Raw genomic sequence first — 23064 nt, 5'->3', positions numbered from 1 at the left:
TAGTGTTAAGATTCAGGATGTCTACCTCCTCAAATGGTAATATGAGGTAATCATTAAAACACTGGTAAGAACTGAATACTGTTGCCAGACATAATTTTGAAGGCATGTGGTATGGTGAATTGAAACTCTGTAGATTTAAATTATCTTACCAGCTTTTTTCATAACTTTACCTGCTGAAACAATAAATTTAGCACCATGGGCTGATTTTTTTCCATGTTATACCTCTGTGGGGAGGTATAGCCATCTATCAGTTCTTGGAACTCTATAGCTTCTGAAAAAAAAAAAAAGAAGAGAATTTGTCCATGGTAAGTACACTCATAAGTGTTTATTTACAAGGTCTAGAGCTTCATCCTTCTGAAATAAGATGATGAATATTGGAGGGAATGCAGCTCTAATTTCGTTTTAGACAGCCTCATGAAAGCTTGCTTAATCTATGCAAGGTATAAGGCTTTGGAGAAAAATGAAATAAATTCTTATGCACACACTGAAAGGAAAGATTGCCAATTTCATCTCTCCAAAGACACTTTCTTTCATTGCACATACTCAGTTCCATCACAGATCCAATCTACAACCAACCCATGAAGGCTTCATCTCCACAGATATCTCCAAACACAGGAGACTTATAACTGTAGTCTAGGAGCTGGGTGACCCCTTTCCAAGGTTTCAGCATAACCCTACCCAAACTGTGTAGATAAGCAGTATGAGGTTGTTTGATATAACTACAGAAAGATGAGCAGGGACGACGAAAGAAAAGCAGTGTCAGAGGTGATCACAGGGTTGTAGGATGGATCACTCTGGGAGTATGGGAGCTGGCATTAAAAACTGAGTTTGAGGAATGGCATGATATGAAAATGGAAGAGAGCAATATTTGAAAATTATTTCATATTTTGTGTCTCTGATTTTCCAATTTTAACATTTGCTTAATATTAATATAGAATTTGAAGTCATTCAAGGCGGTATAAATTGATATACAAGCTTTCATACATAAACAACAGCTGGAATAGAGCTGCCTTTACGATGTCTAGGCATCAGATATTTAGCTCTGAGTGAGACTGGGTATTTCCAGAGTGGGATTCATCTGGTTTGTCCTAAACTTGAGATGAATGAGCTGAGTGAATATATTTCTGACTTTCCACTAGAGAAGCTGACTAGTTCATATTTAGACACTAAACTATCAGAAGTCTGAAGCAAAGTAAGAATAGCTTGTGGATTTTGCCTGCAAAACAATGTCCAGCAGGAACTGAGCAGAAATTATGTTTGCATACCTGTGAGTAGGTTTTGATTCTGTACTTAAAAATATAGTCCCAAGGTCATTATAAGCCATACAAACACGCCCACATACAGATACACTGAAGCCACACTATGAAATGTGTTTTATTAGAATAAATTGACATTAACATTAACTGTTAGGATAGGGTTTCTATTGTGTCAACCATGTTATTTTAATACAGGTTTAGCAACTTTTGGAGCTGTCCATTCCTCCTAAAATAAAGTGTTGCAAAGAAAGAAACAGGAGGTTTCTTTGCCAAGAGGGAGAGAATTCCCATAATCTTGGGATCAATCACTGAATTCATCCAGTCCAGTATTTGAGCATGCAGCAAAGTAAAAAAGATGGAAAGCAGGTTAAATACAGCTTAGAGAATTGTTAATATTTATTTCCCACTTCACTATACTGTTACGTCACTTCTGTGCAAAAAGATAAATGCTTCAAATCATCAACTGACAAGACAAAGGGAAGTCAAAAGCAGGTGAAAGATGCTAAGAAAGGCTAAAGAAGTGAAGTCTGATTCTTGCTTTGGAACATGAAGTTTAGCACTTTATACCACTGTGCTCTGTATATCCTGAGTCTGGCACTGCTTGTAAGTAATTGCATGAAAAAAAGCTTTTAATTTATTGTTTTTCGATAGTTGTTAGTTTTCTTCTTGGAGCAGATGGTCAGAGGTTTACTTTTTGCATGAGTATCTCTTTATTTGCTTTGGATTCCAGTTAAACAAGGGAAGATGCTATGAAAAGTGTGAACAGTGGCAGAAGGGACACACATTGTAGGAACCAAATATCAATGCATTTCACTGCTTTCTTACCACATGCTCCCTAAGGAGAAACAACATAATTGGCAGAATCCCTCCTTTTTGTGTCTCGGCTTTAAAAGATAAGGACAAAGCAGAAAACAGAGGAAAACTGTTACGTAAAAGCATCTGAGTTTTGCTTAAGAGTTTTTTTAAATTTCAGAGTAAGCAGTCTTATTAGTTACAATTTCAGCTGCCTTGTTTATAGCATTAATGTTATTTAATATGTGAGAAGCTGGGATGCTACAGGTAACAAATGAGTTGAATCAGCAGGGGTACTTATGGCAGAATCAGAAATATCCAAATGCATTAAAAAGCATAGAGGTCTTGCTGATATTTTGCTTTGGACAAAGATTAGTAAACCATCATTCAGAATCACAGAGATAACAGGAAAGGTCTGTGAAAAGTGGGGGAAGGATATTTTCTTTGCTTTTGAGAGTAATTCTATTTTGAGCATCTTCCTTTTGTGATCCCTTTGCTATATCCTTTCCTCTTTCCTGGGAATCTTTTAGCTGAAGAAGCATTTCATGAGCACAGCAGCTTGGTTTTGTGGGTCAAGAGAAATAAAACACTGTGAAATGACTAAAAATACTTTTTGCTGATGTGAAGCTATGATTCCTTTGTATCATCTGTGTGACAAACTCCACTTCCCTCTAGTGGAAGCTGATAAGTATAATTGCTCATAAGTAGAATATCAGATCCAGTCCTAATAACTGTATAACTGAAGGTCTCCATAAGAACTTGAGCCATTTACCCAAGAGACATAGCACCTTCTATAGAATTGGATTGGTTATAACACAATTATGCACTGATCAAAACCAAGTTTATGTGTAAATGTATAATAAAATTCTCCCGGAGTGTGTTACATAACTTTTTATAATAGAGGATAGGTAAACAACTCTCATTTGAGTAGAAAATCGTGGGAAAACTGCCCTGTTTTCATTGTTGGTATATCTTAATAATACACTTTCCCTGGAAAAGCTGAACTTTTGGAGAAGCTTTAAATGTGAAAAAGGCTGACTTGCAGCTTCATAGATCATGATTTTTTTCCTGCCATTGCTTGTATGGTGCCTACTGTAATGTGAAAAGAATGGAAATATTAACCTATTCTGATGTATACGGGAGAAAATGGAGGAAGAGCATCATTCTAGATGATCTTTTGAGGTCCCTTCCAACCCTTGGGATTCTGGGATTCTGTGATTCAGATTTTGTATGCCATTATGAAAACAATGAGAATAATAAAAAAAATAGAAGTTTACTTTCTTACGTGTGCATTTCATGTCCCTCTTTAGAGCCTGATGTGGAAGAGGGGTTTCTCTTGTTTTTGTTGCTGATTGTTTCCTTTTTATTATTATTTTTATCACATTAAGAAGACTTTCAGTAGAAGCCTTCTGACAAGGGCTGATTTTTGGCAGTTATGCTAATTCACAGCTCCGTTTAATACATTAACTGATGGGTACAACAACTGCAAATCCACATTCTATTTGGAACTTATCAGTGTTCATTTTAATTGTAATTTAGTTTTTCTCATTAGCAAGAAAATTTGTATATATTCAAGAGGACAACCTGGAATATTAGCTATGGGCCTCTCAAAAAGATTTTCTATTTTGGCTCCTGTTGTGCAATTCCTATAATTTTTGCCCTTTTAAAATTTTACTGATGTGGCAAACAAAAAGATTTTTATGGAGCTTCATTTCTTTATGGATCCTACAAACCAGAAACACTTGTTTTATTATCAGCTGAGCTACAAGGCAAAATAGCTCTGCTATAATGATCTGTGCACAAACCTGCACAATGTCAGTAGCCGTAATAAGTGGTATTCATCTAACTCAGTTCTGAAGACCAAATTTAAAAGTAACCATGAATTTAACAGTCAGGGGAATCCTAATGAATTGAGTCTAAACCATAGCTCATTCCATGCAGAACTACATGTATGAAATAATTCAACTGATCTATGCACAAAAATGCTAGTTTCTCTCAGTTATCCTCATGAAAGGAACCTGAGATGACTAGATCAGATAATAATGCCTCTGTAGATGTAGACACCAAAGGGAGCTAAATCACAGACATTTATTCTTGTTTTAAAGAATGTCTCATACCTCTATCCCATTATTTGATGATTCCATAAATGAGCAGAAGGGAAAGAGGTAGAAAATGAGATTAAACAAGTAAGTCTATAGATGTTTTCAGAGTAAGCTGGAACCTGATTATATACCTTGTTTGGGAATACTATTCAGAACTGTTTGGAAAATGTAAGGGTCTGATAGATGCAGTCAAATACTCTAGGGGGCTGAATATCTCTAGAACACAGCCTAGTAGTAGAATAAATCTTTTTAGTTTATTTTTCCTGAGTTTCTGTCATAGCAGATCTCTCACTCAGTGTTTATTCAAGCAGCAGTTAGTTCTGACTTGAATATAAACTGTGAGAGGATCTCTTAAGGTCAGGCCTTCCTGAAGGGCGAGGTAATAATTTAAATACCCGCCACTTGATCAGTCTCATTTTTCCATTTGAGATGCATGTGGTAAAGTGTCTTCACAAGTCTGGAGACTTAAAAAAGAAAAAGAAAAAAGGGTTTCCTGGCCTGGTGAATAAGCCAAACAAGCTTTCCTCTTGCCATGAACATTTCAGTAACCTCGAGAGTTTTCATAGGCATAACCTAGTCATTTTTCTGCCAGGAGAAATAATTTAGGACTGTACAAATGGGTACACTTCCTGCCTACTGAGGTTTTTCTGGGCACAGTTTGCTGAACCAAGGGCATGTTGTAAAATATTTTTTCAGTAAATTGGTTGACTGTTTTTTCTACTGACTAATAAAGCTATTTTTTTAAATAGCTACCGTACATGATATGTGGTGAGCTTTTCAGCATAGATGAATTTCATTGTCCAGGGTGAGTATAAGAGAGAAGAATATGTTTGCATCAGAAGAGATATCAAGTGGTCAATGACATTCAAAACAGATGCTAATATTCTGTCATCCTGTCTACAATTGCACATTTTAGCGGAGTTATTGGGCTCCCTATGCTATCTGCTTTTACTGATCAGGGCTGACACCACTGAGGCATTCCACACAGCATATCTCCATCTCCTGGGGCTAAGGCAATGATTGACCTCTGTTGTATCCATTCATAGTTACCTTCCTCTCAAACACCAAACTTTGTGCAGCCTTGAGCATGGGAACCTGCTTTTCATTGCTGCCTTAACTGCAAACCGACTGTCTGTAAGTTTGGCAGAAAAAAACAAGTCCTACTAAAAGTGTATTAAATGGGATGCAGACTATGTCCTTGAAGGGCATACATGCGGACACATGCCATTTTCAGGTGCAAGGCTCCAAACCCCATAAGGCTGTACAATTAATCCAGTATTGCCCAGAAGCCTGAGAGCCTCGATTTTTTAGACAATATTCAGTCCAAATGCTCTGCAGACCAACGTGAGATATGGACATTAACATGTAGGGGAAACACCAGATTATTGGAATGGATACAATCTGCCCTTTGAATGAACTGAAAGACAGGTATTTATTTTTCAAATTCCCTGAATATTAATCATCCCTAGGTGGAATAAAACTGAGCCATATGCTAGCCACCTGTTCACAATGCAAGTCTCATCCTGAGTTTATTTTCTGCTGTGTGTATCTATGTCTCTATATCCATATTCACACATACAGAGCACACTGGCACCAATTGCCAGGGTGTAGAGCTAAGATGAGAGTGTGTCTGATGACAACTGGCCTTCTGGGACTGGGGACAATGTCTACAGTTGTAGAAAGCATATATTTCTTTCTTTGTGAAAAATAGACACATCTACTTCTGCATAGTGGGTATATCAGTTGTGGTGTGCATCAGCCCACTGCAGAATTTGTTCTTTGGTCAAAGTATTTTGGTGGCCAAGGTACTTTAGATGCCTCCTAATTCTATTGTGGTGTCCATCTAAGCACAAGTCTGAATAAGGACTGAAGCAACTAAAAGTTTCTTACTGTTAAAACATTGAGTGCCATTTTTTTTCTTTATACCAGCATACCAAACCAACAAAGGCTTTGGTGGAGAGGTTTCTTTCAAAGGAAGGAATTTTGCCTCCCGCCCTCTGTAAAGAAAAACAGATGGCAGAAGGGAGAGAACAGATTCCCTCTTTTTGGGAAGAAGAGCTCATTTAGAAGACAATTTTGCAGTAATTGTGTGTGGTTTCAAGATATTTCTTGAAAGGTTGGAAGGGGCATGTCTATGCTGAGGACCAGGTGGGCTCTGCAGTATGCCCTTTAATGCCAGGCTTTTTATTGTTAAGAAAAGGAGCCTCCCCAAGTGCATACTGCCTCCCTGAGCCCAGATTTATCAGGGCTAAAGTTAGGGTGCAAACAAATCCTGCTCTCAAATACAGGCCCTAGCAAAGATTCCTTTCCTTATAACATAGAAACAGAATCTTACAAACTTCCATGTACAGAGCTGTAGCTACCATCTTCTGACAGCTATACTACCAAATAATTTACTCTTATGTAAAGTAGCACAGCTCAACTGCCTTTGACAGAGTTCAGCTGGGCTCATCTGCAAAACCACTGCAATCTGTGCAGAGACAGTGCCACCCTTTGACTGCTGAACTCAAAACTAGTGTTCTATGTCTTTAACACAGCCCTGTTACTTGCAAAATTTGGTCCAGAGATAAAGGCTGGGCTCAACCCCTTCTTATTAATCATCTGAAACTCCTCTCTCTGTAGGTTGCTGGGAATGTCCACCCAGAATGTGATTTTATGACAGAGCTGAAGAAAAAGGAGGCTGAATGTCTAGAGGACCCAGAAGAGCATGGAAATGCAACATCAGCAGGTATCGATGTGTGAGAGAATAAAACTGAGAGAGAAACAACACCTTACCAGAGTCAGAAGACAACCATGCTGCCAATGTGTATGTCCAAGTGTTTTACTTCTTGTCCCATATCCTTGTCCTCTGGCCAGCTTTCTTCCGTCTACTCCCAGTCATCATTCACTTTCAAATCTTTTTCTGAACATTTTTTTTCAAAATCAAAAATGGATGGTCAATCCATATGAGTGAATCCTTGCACCCTTTTCCTATTCCTTTCCCAACTGGATGCTATCATGGCATCACACTTGCTCTGTGAGGGCAAGTGGATCTTTAAAAATAGTGTAACCCCTTAACAAATACTGTCATGTGGCCTTTCTTCCAGCAACTTTTGTCCCACAATACATTTCCACTTGTTGCATTATGTATGAAAACCCACCACATTCTTACACAAGGGGTCTAACTAAAGCAGATTAAATAGTCCCCTGGATGTGTTTGTTTCTCAATATAGAATCAAAATTGTGGCTAAATTATTTTTATAAAATATGTAAGGGGTGGAATGTCAAGGTTTAAAAAGGTTTGGGTTTTTATTATACTCAAATATAATTATGTTCAAAAATAAATTTTGCTGTCTACCTGAGGTTGCAAGAGAGCTTGGGACAAATTACTGTGCTGGCCAGAGGCAGATGCTGGAGACACTCTTGCCTTACCATGTCCAAACATCCTCTTTCACTTCATGAAGGATCCAGGTGAGGTACTATCATGGATGTACTCCTAATATTGTGTTGCATGTCTGGCAAAAGCATTTCTAAAAATGGTGGGTGAAGGCAAAGAATTGCAAGTTCCTGATCTCTATTTGGATCAGAACATTACTGCAAAGATTTCAGTAGGATCTGAAGGAGCTTATCAGTTCTTTTCATATTTTAACTGTATACATAACTGGATACAATCACAGTCTGTGATGAGGTTGTGAGCCAAAGAAACTGAAATCAATAAAGTGATTTCTATTGGTTTCCGTAGACTTTGGGATCAGCTTCTTGCACGAGTTCTCCACAGATCTTGTACAGCGGTAGTTTAAGTCAGAACTTAAGCATAGGGCTTTATGAAATTTATGCTCTGATTAGTGTGGGATGAAATGAAAGGCAGAAGAAAGAATAATGTGATTGTTCTTTAAAACCAAGCAGATACAAAGCAGAATTTTGTCATTGAAATAGCATATGTGTTAGGTCAAATGCAAGACTGCAAACTAATGCTCTTGTGACTGCTTACTGTCTGGGTGAATACGGCTAGGAGCAAACTGAAAGCCCATAACAAGGAAACCATCTTCCAGGAATAACCTAGATTTGGCAGTTCCACAAGGAAAAGAAACTGCAAAGCCCAACCTCTGCCTCACCCAGCACATGCTAGTTATAAAAGAGGGATAAGGAAAATCCTTTTCATCTGTGCAGATTCATTTCCTGCCCTGAGATTCTTTGACTTACCCTTCATCTGACTCATTAATCTTTTTATGGAAATATGCTATCCTCGTAGAACAAACTGCTTATTCCATCCTCTCATCTTCAAAGAAAGGGTAAGCCCCAAAGAAGGTGGGAGTGAGAAAGGATACATTAGAGGGTGAGTGCTGAAAAAAGCAGAATTCTGATGGAGCAGTGCTGCCCAATCTTGTTAAGTAGACATCTTTGCCTCTGATGTGATTTCTTTTTCATTCCTTCCAACTTCTACTTCTGCTACCTCATTTCTCTCTGTTCTTCCCATTGCTTGTCTCCAGATAAATTAAATAAATTTCTTTCTGACTACCTGGATGTACACATGCAAAATGTCCATCAACTCAGTGAGACACTAATGGAGATGATCCTTTCCTCCTGGTATACCCTTCATAAGAGCAAAAGATCTTCTAACTTTTTTTGTTTTCTGTGTTGTGTGGGTCTTTGTCAGAAAAAATAAGTGTTTCTGTTTCAGCTGGGATAGTAAAAAGGAACTGCACAAAGAAAGGCTGGTCTGACCCATTCCCTCCCTATCATATCGCTTGTCCAGTAGAAGAAGAAATTCCACTTGACAAAGTAAGTTTAATTAAATAAATATATGCAAATGGTGTGCTGATGTTAAAGGATTCCTTTCTATTCCTGGAGACCACTGTGGAGGGATATTTAGCTAAAGTTGAAATTTCTTATCAAGTGTGGAATGCAATCATAATTTTTGTCTAGTTACTTTTTTTTTGGAGAATTACTAAGGATATTTTATTATTCAGGAGTACTACTGTAACAAAAATTAAGCCAGCTGCAAATCCCATGCCATCATGCAGTACTATTGAACTTGCTTGCAGCTATAACAGCTAGAGATATATCACAAAATGAAAATATGATTTCAATAATACCAGTCAGCAAGATGATTTTGTGGCATCACAACATCAGTACAGCAAAGGTGCTGCTATAACACCACTATTTCAAACTCGGAAATATCTCAGGATGAAAGCGATTTCTGGTTTCTCATCCTGCCTAGCATAAAATACCTAATGCAACAAGGAAAAGAAAAACAACAACACCTCTGTAATGCATTCAGAATTTGACATATTTCTTCAGCTAGGTTTGCACAATTGTTGATATTTAGAGGTTATATGTACAGGAAAATATTGTGCTTGATCTCTCATAAGGATACAAACATATTGTATAGAACATATTGTATAGATGTACTTAGCATCCTGTAACTCCTCTTCCAAAGAAAAAAATAGACTAGGGCTAGTCAGAAATGCACACAACATGAGTGTAGGATCCTCAACCCCAAAGGTCTTGCTCTGCTAAAGCAGACCTATCAACCTACACTTCTAAAGGCAGGTGTGGTGACAGAACCTTTTACTTGCTGGCAGAAAATGATAAGGTCTCCTTTTACAGTGAGTTGTATTGTCTTCTGTGAGTGCTTGTCTGCATTCATTAACTAGAAAAGAAACAAAACAAGAAGGAACAGGTTTGTGTTAACAATTAAACAGTACAGTTCTGTGGCCATGCTCTCATACAGCTTGTTTTACTATAAACTCATCTGCTCATACTTGGGCAGCAAACTTTTAAGCACCTAAATAAATGAAATTAATCCTACATCATACCAGACTTAGAATGCCTTAAGTTATACTTACAGCTCAAAATGAGTATCTGCCCTTCCCCACAGGGAACTGTACCAACACACTGCATAGCTGCACAGAATTTAGGATATAAAAACATTGAAACAGGACCTACGAGAGAGACCATGTTAGGTTTAAGGGAAAGATTTGCAGCCTAAAGCCTATTCCTTCTATTTTAAAATCATAGAATAGTTAGGGTTGGAAAGGACCTTAAGATCATCAAGTTCCAACCCCCCTGCCATGGGCAGGGACACCTCACACTAAACCATATCACCCAAGGCTTCATCCAACCTGGGCCTGAACACTGACAGGGATGGAGCATTCACAACCTCCCTGGGCAACCCGTTCCAGTGCCTCACCACCCTAACAGGAAAGAATTTCCTCCTTATATCCAATCTAAACTTCCCCTGTTTAAGTTTTAACCCGTTACCCCTTGTCCTGTCACTACAGTCCCTAATGAAGAGTCCCTCCCCGGCATCCCTATAGGCCTCCTTCAGATACTGGAAGGCTGCTATGAGGTCTCCATGCAGCCTTCTCTTCTCCAGGCTGAACAGCCCCAAGTTTCTCAGTTGATCTTCATATGGGAGGTGCTTCAGTCCCCTGATCATTCTTGTGGCCCTCCTCTGGACTTGTTCCAACAGTTCCATGTCCTTTTTATGTTGAGGACACCAGAACTGCACACAATACTCCAGGTGAGGTCTCACAAGAGCAGAGTAGAGGGGCAGGATCACCTCCTTCGACCTGCTGGTCACGCTCCTTTTGATGCAGCCCAGGATACGGTTGGCTTTCTGGGCTGCAAGCACCCAAGTGCTGGCTCACGTTCATTTTCTCATCGACCAGCACCCCCAAGTCCTTTTCCTCAGGGCTGCTCTGAATCTCTTCTTTGCTCAGCCTCTAGCTGTGCCTGGGATTGCTCCGACATTTTCTTCTTCCATGTGTAATAATTGAAGTCAGTTTATTTTCACTCAGCGATCATGTCTGACAGAGTTGCCATTTAAATTGAAACGGATTTTGATTGACATTCTGACTGAGTAACAATTGAGCTTGGCAGCAAGAAAAAAGAGTGAAAAAAAAGACCAACACCATGAAAAAACACAGTTCAGAACACACAAACACACACACACACACACACACACACACACACAAAGAAAAAAAAAAAAGGAAAGGAAAGGGAGAATAAATGGCAAAACATAAATAAGGAAGCAGAGTGAAGAAATTTGGAGACACATAAGGAAAGGCTGAAAGAATTCTGTATTCATCATGCAGACAGCTGCCAGAAAGATCGTCCTGTTACTGCTGTGGAGAAAACATGGTATAAAATGCAGTGCTTATAAAAATGCATAAGAATTTTTACAATGCCTTCTTGCTTTTTTAAGGTTTTATGAATGAGCTTCAAACCACCCTGATTAATACATGTTTCTTTACCAGACTAGGCTATGGGATGGGTCTTCAGAAAAGAAACAATGAGTAATTTCAGTTGAATTGTGCTGTGGGGTTAAAAGGCAAAAAAAACGGGGAGTCAGGAATGTGAGCAGATTGGAAGCACTGAACAAAGCAAAACTACCAGAAACTGTAAAACAGCTGTCATTTAGCTGCAAGCTATGTGACAAATAATTTTATTCTTTTATAGAAATCCTACTTTTCTACTATAAAGATCATCTACACTGTAGGGTACAGTGTATCTATCACCTCACTCATTATTGCCGTGACAGTTCTTATTGCATTCAGGTACGTAAGGTTATTCTCTAACCTAGATTCTTTTAACAGTTCTTAGTATCTTGGGCTATGTGAGACAGCATTAGACATAACAAAGTAATATTTATAGGTATTCAGAAGAATAAAAATAAAATATTCTGTCCATATTGATTCAAATATATCAAATTGAGGCTAGAATCAAAAAGTGACCAGGCATAGGAAGAAGAACAGGGAAATAAACTCTTACTGCCTATTGGCAACTCAGTTTGATACTAAATAAGCGGTAGTTATTTTTTCTTGCTTTAGTGGAATGAATGTTTTACAAAACTATGTGTGTTTGCTTTTTATGGCTTCAGTGAATTTTATATTAAGAAGAAGAATATACACAAATAACTTGATTCTGAATAAATGTTCCTACAGCACTGCATACACTGAAATATTTACAACCAAAGATATATTTTGAAAGTCAGGCACTCTACATTTGGAAAGATTTCTTTCCAGCTACTAGATATTTTCAGATATAACTTAGGTTGTCTAGAGTAAAACAAATGCATTATTTTCCCATTTAATGTATATTTGTTATTTACTGCCATATAGGATTTATTTTATTAATCTATGTTTATTTCTTGTATATCCTCAAGACAAAAAAGAACAGTGTATTATGCTGTGAGAGTCATGTTTCTCTGGGGAAAGTTTCTTGACCTCTGCTGGTTCCTAGTTCATGTCTGGAAGGGAACAGATACATTTATTGACATCCATTCTGACCTCAGGGAAACAAACCAGCCTAAATGAGGGGAAAGAAAGAAACAATGGGCATAAAGAGACTTATCAATATTGAGGAAAAAGTTATAGTTAACAATGGGGTTGGCATTTGAGTTCAGTAATAAAATTCTGCACACTCAAAGTGAGCTTTAAGATTAGGTGATTACTGAGATTACTGGATCTGGATGCCATTCAGCTTTTAAAGGAACTCTTTGCTTATGAGGTAAAATCTTCAGCTTCAAAGGAAAATATAAAGTTGATGCTTTATAACTCCTCCAAGAGCTTGCATTTAATAAGAGTAAAAAACTAATCTGACTGAATGGAGAATGTAAAGTAGATGTGACAAATTGTTTTAAAGCTCTCATCTGCATTCATTTAATTTGTAAGAGTAACTCTGGAGAACTAAGGAAGAATTTTTTATTTCTGAATATAAGGCTGCCTACACGGGTTTAATGCAGTTTAACTCACCCACAGCATAAGGTGTAGAAAATCTTGCTAAGTTTTACTCTGTTCATTGAGAAAACTGTTTAGTTCGGGATATCTCTGCATGCTTGCTCTTGGGAGTGGTTTAGAAACAGTCAGAACTGTAGCAGTAAAGATCATTCCTCAAATGCAGGTTTCTCTTGGCCCAAAATTAATGCCAGCCGAGGACTGGCTCAGGGATACTAAGCACAAACTAAAACTGAGATTCCTGGAATTTGGTAGCAACATCACCAGATCACAACCTAATAGCGAAGTTGGTTAAGATGTGAGACTGTGAGTGAATTGCTTTACATGAGGAAGGTTTCCAACTCGTCCTGCCTGTAAAGACAGCTTAGTGGATGAACGTGTACTTTCTATACATGCCTGCAAGTAACTGAGATTAAACAAGAGCTTATTGCATATTTTAATTACTGCCAGCGCAAGTCAGTTAATTGATTCAGAAGGACCTCTCCTTTTCTTGCAGGAGGCTTCGCTGTCCCAGAAATTATATCCATGTACAGCTCTTTTTTACTTTTATCTTGAAAACTATTGCCATCTTCATTAAGGATGCTGTCCTTTTCCAAGAGGAAGACATTGATCATTGCAGCTTCTCTACAGTAAGCATATGAAAAGCAGGATACTGTGGTACTTGATGTTTTTGCATACGGTCTATACATGGTTTCACTTTTCATGGCTTTTTCTACTTACCTTTTTTTCCTTCTAACCAGATAATGAAAATAATACAATACTTTTATTCAGTATGTTTCACCTCCATAAGTGTGTACCTCATGTCCTTCAGTGTTCTGAATGCATCAATTTATAATCCTGTAGTTCTTTACATCAGACAGATTTTGCCATAGAAAAAAGTAGTATCATTACACTGTTCCACTTCCATAACTTAAAGCTTAAAACTGGCTATCTCTGAGTACCTCATAGCACGAGTTTTAAGAGATGATGCTTCTGGAAACGTTTGATTTCATGTTCTGAATAAAAACTCTGAATTATAAACTGAAAAACATGCAAGGCACTAGGCTATCAACTTAGCTTTGATCCAGCCACAGATACTGGCAATGGTTTTCAAACAAAGGTTTATGGGATGATTTTTCTACATTCACAAAAATTTAGAACTGAGCATAAGTAAGAAAGTGGGTCCTTGAACATTTGTTGAAGGCCCATGGAGTATTTGTCTCTACTCACACAAGGTACACTGGAGGCAGTGCATTCATGGGAGAAATCACATGCTATATCTCTAACATAGAGACACAAAGCAAAATGGAGATTCATAGGTATTATTATGGTTAAAGCCTTACTTTTCAGAAAATCATTTTATTTTAAGCTCTCCCTTTAAACATGCATGTAATTGTGAGATCTTGTTCTTTATAGATCTCAGCCAAAATTACAGATGACTACTACAAATCAAACACATGTAACCACAAGTAACGCTTATATTATAAATTTGCTGTTCCTTAGACTGAATGCAAGATCTCAGTTGTTTTCTGTCACTACTTCATGATGACCAATTTCATGTGGCTGCTAGTAGAGGCTCTTTACCTAAACTGTCTACTACTTTCTTCACTTTCTCATGGAAGAAGATATTTTTGGTGGCTTGTTCTCTTTGGCTGGGGTAAGTAAAGCTTTTACATTAGATTAATAAAAGCCAAGATGTTAAACAAGGTTCCCATTAAAAATACTGGGTGTGGAATCTAATCTGCCCAACTGAAGTGCCTACCTTGGCCATTACTTTGACTTTATTTTTACATGTGTACTGGTGAGGAGCAATCAAGATTTTTAAAGTATGGCATTAAAGTTCCTATGAGATAAGTGGAAAATTAAGTACACTTGAGAACCCACAGAGGGTGATTTAGTCCACTTAAACTTCTCCCAGTTGAAAATACAGGTATCTAAGGAGCTATCAAAAACAACAGTTAGGAACACATTGTACCTATTCATGCAAAGTACAGTTACACAGTCTTCATGTGAGAATGGGTCCCTCTGGAGTCATAGCAGGCATTTGTGTAGTCTTAATATTGCTATAGCCCATTTTTTGCTATGGGCAATTTTATGAATAAAGGAGCTCTATCCACTTAATAACAGTGCAGGTATGACACAGCAACACCCCACTCCTTTTTGTTGTAGTCTGAAATAAATCTAATTGTTTAGACCTTTTCGGTAACTTAAAAATCAGAAACTAAGTGGCTGCCAACATAGAGTTGCTGTGTCAAGCTAAAACCAGAAAATATGGCAGGTGAATGCACTTGCCCATGGGATTTTTTTGCTCAGTTCAGGGAGGCAATCATGCATTTTACCACCAAAGGCTAAGGTAGGCCTGGCAAATAAGGAAACTGAATCATTTTGGGTGTTTTAGGGAGACCTCAAGTGCCGTTTGAGGAAGAGTTAAGGTAGACTGCATTATATTCTGTGTTTGTAAAGTGCTAATATTACTATTATTTTAAGATTTGGTAAATGCTATTCCCCAATATTTTGTCATGCAAAAAAACCTTTATTAAATAAACCCAGGGTTTAATGTGCTATCTGCATGCGAGTGCCAACTTTATGCGAGATCATGCAGGTGAATTGCATTCATGTTAGTAAGAGGTTGTAAATTCAGGCCTCTGGCAGAAATACATCATGTACAAAGTGGCTTCTATGTCCCTTTATGTCTCCACAGTGATGCATGATCACCAAAGAGTTAATGTTGTAACTTGTTTCATTCCATCATGGCTATTAGGAGATTTATTTCTAGCTTTCCCCCCATTACATGAACAGGCCATAAAGGGCAGTTCCAGTTCTGAGAAAGAATTACCTATGTCATCACAGCAGAATTTCAGTGGAAAAGTTTTGGATTGATTGATAAAACTAGACAATCACAGTTTTTGTTTAAATGTCTGACAGGTTTTCCAATGCTTTTCACCCTTATATGGATATTAGCAAAAGTCTACTTTGAAGACACAGCGTAAGTCATTGTTTCCTACATTATTCTATACTCTTGTGTTATATTTCTAATTTATCCCAGTGATTGCATGCACATATTTTTCTAAACTTATTGTTGTTTTCTCAGATGCTGGGATATTAATCAAGGCTCTCCTTACTGGTGGTTAATCAAAGGACCTATTATAATTTCTGTTGGGGTAGGTACTTCTGAGTTTGCCAACATTAATTAGAAGAAAAAAACCTTAAAATCTGGTTAGTGTTTGCTGAAGTGTTGTTTAAAACAAGGAAAAAGAATGGTAAAATTTCTACTGTAAACTTGCCTATGTCCGATGCAAACTAAAAAGAGGCAGAGAACTGACAACCCCACAAAATAAATATCCTGAAAAAAAAATAATATTTTCATAAAATTGTTACTATGGTTGAAATTAATAGTAGGTGTATGGCTAAACCATCCTTATAATATTTGAAAGCAAAGTTTTAGCCTAAAAGTCCAGAATCAACCATGAATTTTAACATGAACTTTCCAAGTCAGTAAATTTCTGTTCATAGGTGGTAACAATGATAACTCTTGAGCCTGACATTTATTGAATAAGCTAATGAGCTTTAAATGATTATCATGTATGATTACTTCCGCATGTCTTTAAACCCAAGCAGTGTTCAAGGAAGCAGGTAATGGATGATCTTAAGGTCATCTATAAAAAGCTCAATTTAATCGGAGGACAGATACATACAAATAAGGCATATATACACAAACAAGGTAAATGAAGAATCTCCAGTCGAATTCTGGTCATAGTGTGTCATATATCAACAAAATATTATATTTCCTTCTATTACCATTATTTATTTCACTACTAGTACTCATCTAACATTCACATCTGAAGTGAAGTGATTCAGGGGTTTGCAGTGATGATTTTTCTGCTGGAGTGTACTTGAGGCACCACTGCTGGATAAAAAGAGATTGGACTTTCTGGTAAAATGTGGTAACATTGTTAGGCAAAACTAAGCATTCAGGCTCAGCTAAGAGCTGGTGTGTACAGACACACAAAAATGCATGGGGAGAAACTCTCTAATTGTGGAAAACTGAGCAGTTTCACAGACTTTAGTAAGGCTGTGCCGAATTGCAGTTGTAGAAAATTTGCAAGATAGGATTAACCCTACCTAGCTTTGGAGCTAAGCTAATGCTCCTCAGTTCTCTTTAGAGTCAATAAAGAGAAATATGCACTGTTGGTATGTGATTCGTCTGACTTACAATAGATGCTGCCTTCAGAGGAGGTGATTCATCCCAAACCCCACCTGGGGCTGCATTGGCTGTGCTGGCTGACTCTCCATTGACTACAAAGGGAGAACAGGGTGATTAGCTCTGATGCAGGCATCTAGTTGTACATACCTATATTTAGTCAGATTAATTCTATTAATAATATCTAAAGATAGTACCCATTATTTAATACAGCAATCATCTCAAAAGAGATTCAAAATTATATGAGCTACAGAAAATTAAAAAATCACACATGCTATTGACAAAAGTAATTTCCTTAACAAAGTCAAATTCTCAAGTTTTCATCTTCAGCTGTCTCTCTAAGAAAGAATGAAAACTATTCAGATGTTTGAATGCTTTCAACAGGAATTACATTGATAATTTTATACTGATCTCATTGAAACTGCACAAACTGCATAATAACTGAAATTAAGCACCCAGAATTTTGTTGCAAAGTTTTACATTGGGAAGTAATCTTTTCTTTTCTTTCTCTCTTTCTTTTTTTTTCTTTTTTTTTTTTTTTTCCCAAATATTGTGAACAGGTCAATTTTGTCCTATTTATTAACATCATCAGAATTTTGCTGAAAAAACTAGACCCTAGGCAAACCAACTTCAATAACTCTTCTCAGTACAGGTAGTGTATGGAAGAATAATTAAAAACCCAATTATTTTAATAATAAAAGCGTATATCATCTTTTCCAAACAGAGAAGCACTTGTGTAGTGCCAAAGGCTTAGTTTGGCTAGCATTAAATTTTAGAAATTCACAATCTTATCCCATTCCCAAGAAAACTAGTCAAAGGATGAAACTCATCTTACTTAATATTTGCCATCTAAACATGATGAGTTCAGATGTCTGCCTTCCAATTACAGTTAATGGGGACACTACGAAACCTGTAACTGAATCCATATTAGACCTCTGATGTAGGGCAGGATAAATTACCCTCTGTAGATCTCCTTTCCTGTACTTGGACTATAAGTGGAGGCTGTGTGTTACTTTATTTGTAACTATTTTGTTACAAATAAACATCAAATTTTCAGCGGAATTGATAAGTCAAAATATGTTCTAGTTCTTTGTGTTTTCCTGAATAATAATCTCATTCAGAAAGACAGAATGCCAAAATACCACTAAAAAAGCCATGAACATGGTATAGACAATAAGGCAATGAGCACCAGAAATCTATTTCTAGCTTGTTTCTCATTATGCTTTCTGCCTGGCACTGTATTTCCAACAGATATGAGCTTCACTTGTAAATATTCAGTTCCTCTTTTTAGCTTCTGCTCATTACTGTGGCATATCACATGCCTTAATTTTTACTCAGCAAAATAATATTACCTTACTTCTTCTCATGTCCTAAGCTAGACGTCTCTCAAGGTCAACTCTGCTTCTAATTCCATTATTTGGAACCCATTATATTGTCTTCAACTTTCTTCCGGAATACACCAGCCCAGGGGTTCGGCTTTACTTAGAGCTCTGCATTGGATCTTTTCAGGTAAAATGACTTCAGAGGCTTCCTTAGATTTTCTAAGTTAATCTTGTAATACTAGTGTCCACATGACAACTAGTATTACACAAAAATATACTGGATCCTGAAGGTAGTGTCTCATTACAGAATTGGCAGTTTTTTGCTGAGTTATGATATCTGAAGATGTGACCTATGTTCTACCTGCCTGTAGGCTAGAATATATATTTACAAATCCTGCAAATACAAGACCAAGTCTTTCAGATGCATGTGTAAATTGGGTGATGGGTTGAAGTCGAGCATGTAAAAACTTCTTTGCTACGAGTGACAATCCACATAAATTCTCTGACTTCACTAATAAGATCAAGGTGATTTGGGCTGGAGTTAAACTATTCAGGGGCAACAGAAGCCGTAGGTACAGCCTCCTTGCTGATTCTTTGTCAATGAGTAAATTGATAGGCAAACATCTGAAACTCAAATAGTGCCTGGTATACACATCAACCCCATACAAACTACTGCCCCTAGGAATGCCCCATGAGTTTTCCTTCTGGGTAACCAAAATATTTTGAATGCCCCCAACTGGTATGAGTTGGCACACAGAGCATGGACAACTTGAGGAGGTTGGTGGCATCCAGAACAGCTACTGGGGTTGCTCTGACAGACCCTCCAGGTGGCTGTGCTACCTGAGTTATGAGGAAGGCATCACTCAGTTGCCCCTTGCTTTCCTCCCTTTCCCTGGGCTGTGCCTCAGAGTCTTCAAGAAGCAGCTGTGGACAATCCTACCAAACTTCAAAGACGCATACCTCCCTCTGAATGGTTGGATGGCATCATTTGCCAGAATTCATCGCCAAAAATCCAGCAGTTATGCTGGTATCATCTCCTTGAGGATTTAATCCATTTTGGCAATCCTGTCCAATAAAACCCTGAACATCTCAATCCTGACCCTCTGTACCTGGAGCTGGCCTTCATTTTGTTAATTTACATTGTAAGAAATAAGTTAACTGAATAAAAAGGTGAGGGGTCTAGCTGATATCTGATCACATAGGTCCACTGACCCCCTACAATTTTCCTGGGTTTATCTCAGTTCAAAATCTGAACAAAAGTATTCAGTAGGCCATAATTTGATCTCATACTGCAAAGACACAGAAGTTGACTGAAAGCCGTATGAGCTCCATACATGGACCTCCTTATGGACTCTGTTTCCTTACTGATTTACACCATGTAGAGAATTAGATCACAGTGTGTTTGGCCATAGAATGGACCATACTTTTGTAAGCATAATGTGGGAGAATGTCAATTGACATATTATATGTTATTGTGAATGCATATCATCTTACTGACTTCGGTGAAATGCCACTACCTAGCTGATTATCTGGCTGAGCAGATTTACTGGAGATAAAGATGGAGCAGATTTACTGGAGCAGATTTACTGGAGATAAAGAATTTTCCGATTTATAACAATTCTCCAACATACAGTGATACTCATCCCAAAGTCAGCCAGTGCAGGAGGCTTTTTTAAACTGTGCTAATATTCAACACTTCTATGTTTTGGTTGGTTTGTTTTGTTTTTTTCTTTTTCAGGGGTTTATTGTAGCAGTTCTTTACTGTTTCCTGAACCAAGAGGTAAGGATAAGGAAACTATATTCTTTACAATGTTGCTTTTGATGGCAGATACATAGAGTTAATAATCAGTTTCATACAAGCAGATAATAAAATCTTTTAGTTCTTAGGATTGTCTGTTAATGTGGGAATCAATGAAGATGAATTTAATTTCAATTATCTTCATGGGAATGAAGCCATCTAGCGGAGAAATGAGGTTTTACTACTTTGCTATTCCATCAAGTATTTTTTTTTTTTAGCATTATTTTAGCCCTTCTGCACATTTCTGTACTATAGCAGGGACTTGGAAAACCCATGTTAGGTCCGGATCTGAAAGTACAAGCTGCTGTAATGGTGCAAAGAGATCCCCATTTACTAAAAGTCTATGATTAAATTGGAAAGAATTTAAATTTATGCTGATTGCTCAATACTGAAATATTAGTTATTATTTTTTTTAATATGCTCATGAAGCTTCCCAGTATTACTTTATGTTGATAAATCTGATTTTACATTTTGAATATGTAAGTCAGAATTTTACTGTTAATGGGACAGGAATGATTTAATTTAGCTTAGTCTCCAGATCCAATTATATAGTCTGGATGTTATGGTAAGAATGCACCTTAAATGAATTATATAAGAAGAAACAGTTTATCCTCCATATTTTAGAATGGGTTGGAACCCTGAAATTTCCCTCTCTTTTCTGACTACAGGGTAGCTGAGATGGCTATTTTAGAGTATGACTGAGATTCAGTTTCAGGCTACACTGAAAGTCTGCTGGTTTCTACCTGCAGCTCCTAAAAAAGGAGAGTTCTGATTCATATATACCATTCTACAGGGCATCCCCTAGTGTCAAAGGTATGTTTAAGCTGTGAATCCTACCCCTAGTCATCCCAGTCAGTGAAATTCAAATGACCAAGTGCAGTTGTTTGTGTTAGAGGTAGCTGACCCATTTTAGACTCCATGGGCTGTATTGGCTAAATCTCTATTTTCCAAGTTTAAAGTCTAGGGCTGATTCAGGTTTCAAACAGTATTTAATTGTCTACTTCTGCCATGGTCCATATTTTACTTAATTTTGTCAGGAATTTCTGAAATACTCAAAAAAATCATCTTCAAGTATAGTAACCTTCTTAGCCTTTTGGATTAGTTTATGGCTATGAATTGTTGATGTCTCTAATGATGCTTGTGTTCAGTTAATATTCTTGTTAGTTAGTCTATTAACAATCCTAATCTCTCCTGATGGTAGACCATGGTTTTACTTACATGCAGCTTGACACCTCAGACACACAGCATTTCATATAGAAATTTCCTTCATATTAAACATCTGGGAAGACACATTTCTAATAGGAATCAGATGTGAATGCAGATTAGGGCTTGCCTGGACCCACTGTGTGTTTCTGTGAACATGCCAATAAGTAATTTATCACAGCATAGTCATAGAATGGTTAGGGTTGGAAAGCACCTTAAGATCATATAGTTCCAACTCTCCAAGCCATGGGCAGGGACACCTCACACTAGACCATGTCACCCAAGGTTCTGTCTAACCTGGCCTTGAACACTGTCAGGGGTGTGGCATTTACCACTTCTCTGGACAACCTGTTCCAGTTTATATATATATATATATATATATACACATAAATAAATATATATATATAAATACATATATATATATGTATCTGCCAACAACAGAAAGAAAATTTCTTCTGATTGCTAATGGCTTTCCACCCACCATCTTAAACACCAAAGTAGTATTATTTCTCAGCTTTAAATTGGTGAATGTTAGTTAAGAAACTTGCAGATTATACTTTTCTAGAAGCAGGTGGAAACAAGACAAACATCCTTTAGCAAATGAGGGAGAGCAAGGAATGTGGAGTGAATGTGTTTAATTGTGTAAGCAATGTTAGTGAGATCATTACTAGAATACATTTTCAAAGGCATATTTAAAATAAATGGGAGAAGATATAAAAAAATCCTGAGAAAATATTCCAGTGGTGGAGAAAATGCTTTACAGTGCTAGAGGTAGAAATCTCAAAGTCTTCCCATTTCTCAGAAGAAGATTGAGGTGATGTGACTATGCATAAATATATCAAAATGTAACTACTTTGATGGAAGAAAATTTCTTATTGTTAATAAACTTTTCAGTTCAGTAGAGGAAGGGGAACTGAGGACTACCAGGTAGAAACTGAAAAAGGTAAGTTAAAAACGGAAGTGAGACTGTCTTCATCTATTTAACTATGTGACAGGCTTAATAATTAGCTTCAGTTGTTGGGCCCATGGTCACTAACTAGGAACACAGAAATCACCAGACCCATATAAAGTATGTCCTTACTTCTTATAAGGAAGAATGGAGTTTATTTAATCTTTTCAGTGTTGGAGGCTAACTCTGAGCTAGCCACACCTGATGTTTTCATCAGTGCAGAAGGATCATCATGTTGAGACAGGTCAGATGAATCATACTCTGGAGGATCCTACTTTTCTCTGCTAGCTAGAAAGACAGCCCAATGGACTGAGAAGTCTAAATGTTACCTTTTTTTTTTAGCACGTTTTAGTCTTTCCTCTTTCCCATCAGTCTACTCCCAAGCAGTATTTGACCACAAAATTGCATTCCTCTTTCCTTTTGAGGTCCAAACGGAAATTGGACGGAGGTGGCATGGTAAGAAATATGGACTTATGCCAGTGTGGAGAAGGACGAGATGGACTGTGCCATCCAGTTCTGGAGTAAAAATGACCACGTCTGTGTGCTAAAGATGGCCTCAGGATCTGGAGTAATCATATATAAAAGCCTAATTAGGAAAAAAAAGTAACCAACCAACCAAACTAAAAAACCCACCAAACATAATAATTGCAGTTTATACTGAGCAAGTTGGAGGAAGGTCCCTTCCACAGCAGTTTTTTTTCCACTAGACAAGCATTTCAGTGACAGATTAAACACTGACTGA

At 37.4% G+C, this 23064-nt stretch overlaps 1 protein-coding gene across 1 annotated transcript; it reads left to right on the top strand.

Annotated features, from left to right (window-relative positions):
• The first annotated feature begins 1802 nt into the window (after positions 1-1802).
• GHRHR (growth hormone releasing hormone receptor) lies at positions 1803-22981 on the top strand. The gene is made up of 13 exons (XM_061354730.1): positions 1803-1859; positions 6773-6878; positions 7493-7600; positions 8811-8911; positions 11594-11691; positions 13367-13499; positions 14353-14506; positions 15775-15835; positions 15941-16010; positions 17611-17702; positions 18430-18559; positions 20111-20152; positions 22748-22981. The coding sequence occupies exons 1-13, from the start codon at positions 1803-1805 to the stop codon at positions 22868-22870; spliced, it is 1275 nt and encodes a 424-aa protein (XP_061210714.1). The 3' UTR covers positions 22871-22981.
• The last annotated feature ends 83 nt before the right edge of the window (positions 22982-23064 follow it).

This window comes from Neopsephotus bourkii, unplaced genomic scaffold (genome assembly GCF_033783945.1).
Source record: "Neopsephotus bourkii isolate Nb327-2 ecotype Australia unplaced genomic scaffold, CSIRO-AGI_Nbou_v1 NB_745, whole genome shotgun sequence".
NCBI classification, from domain to species: Eukaryota; Metazoa; Chordata; class Aves; order Psittaciformes; family Psittacidae; genus Neopsephotus; species Neopsephotus bourkii.
This window is presented reverse-complemented; position numbering and strand designations above follow the sequence as displayed.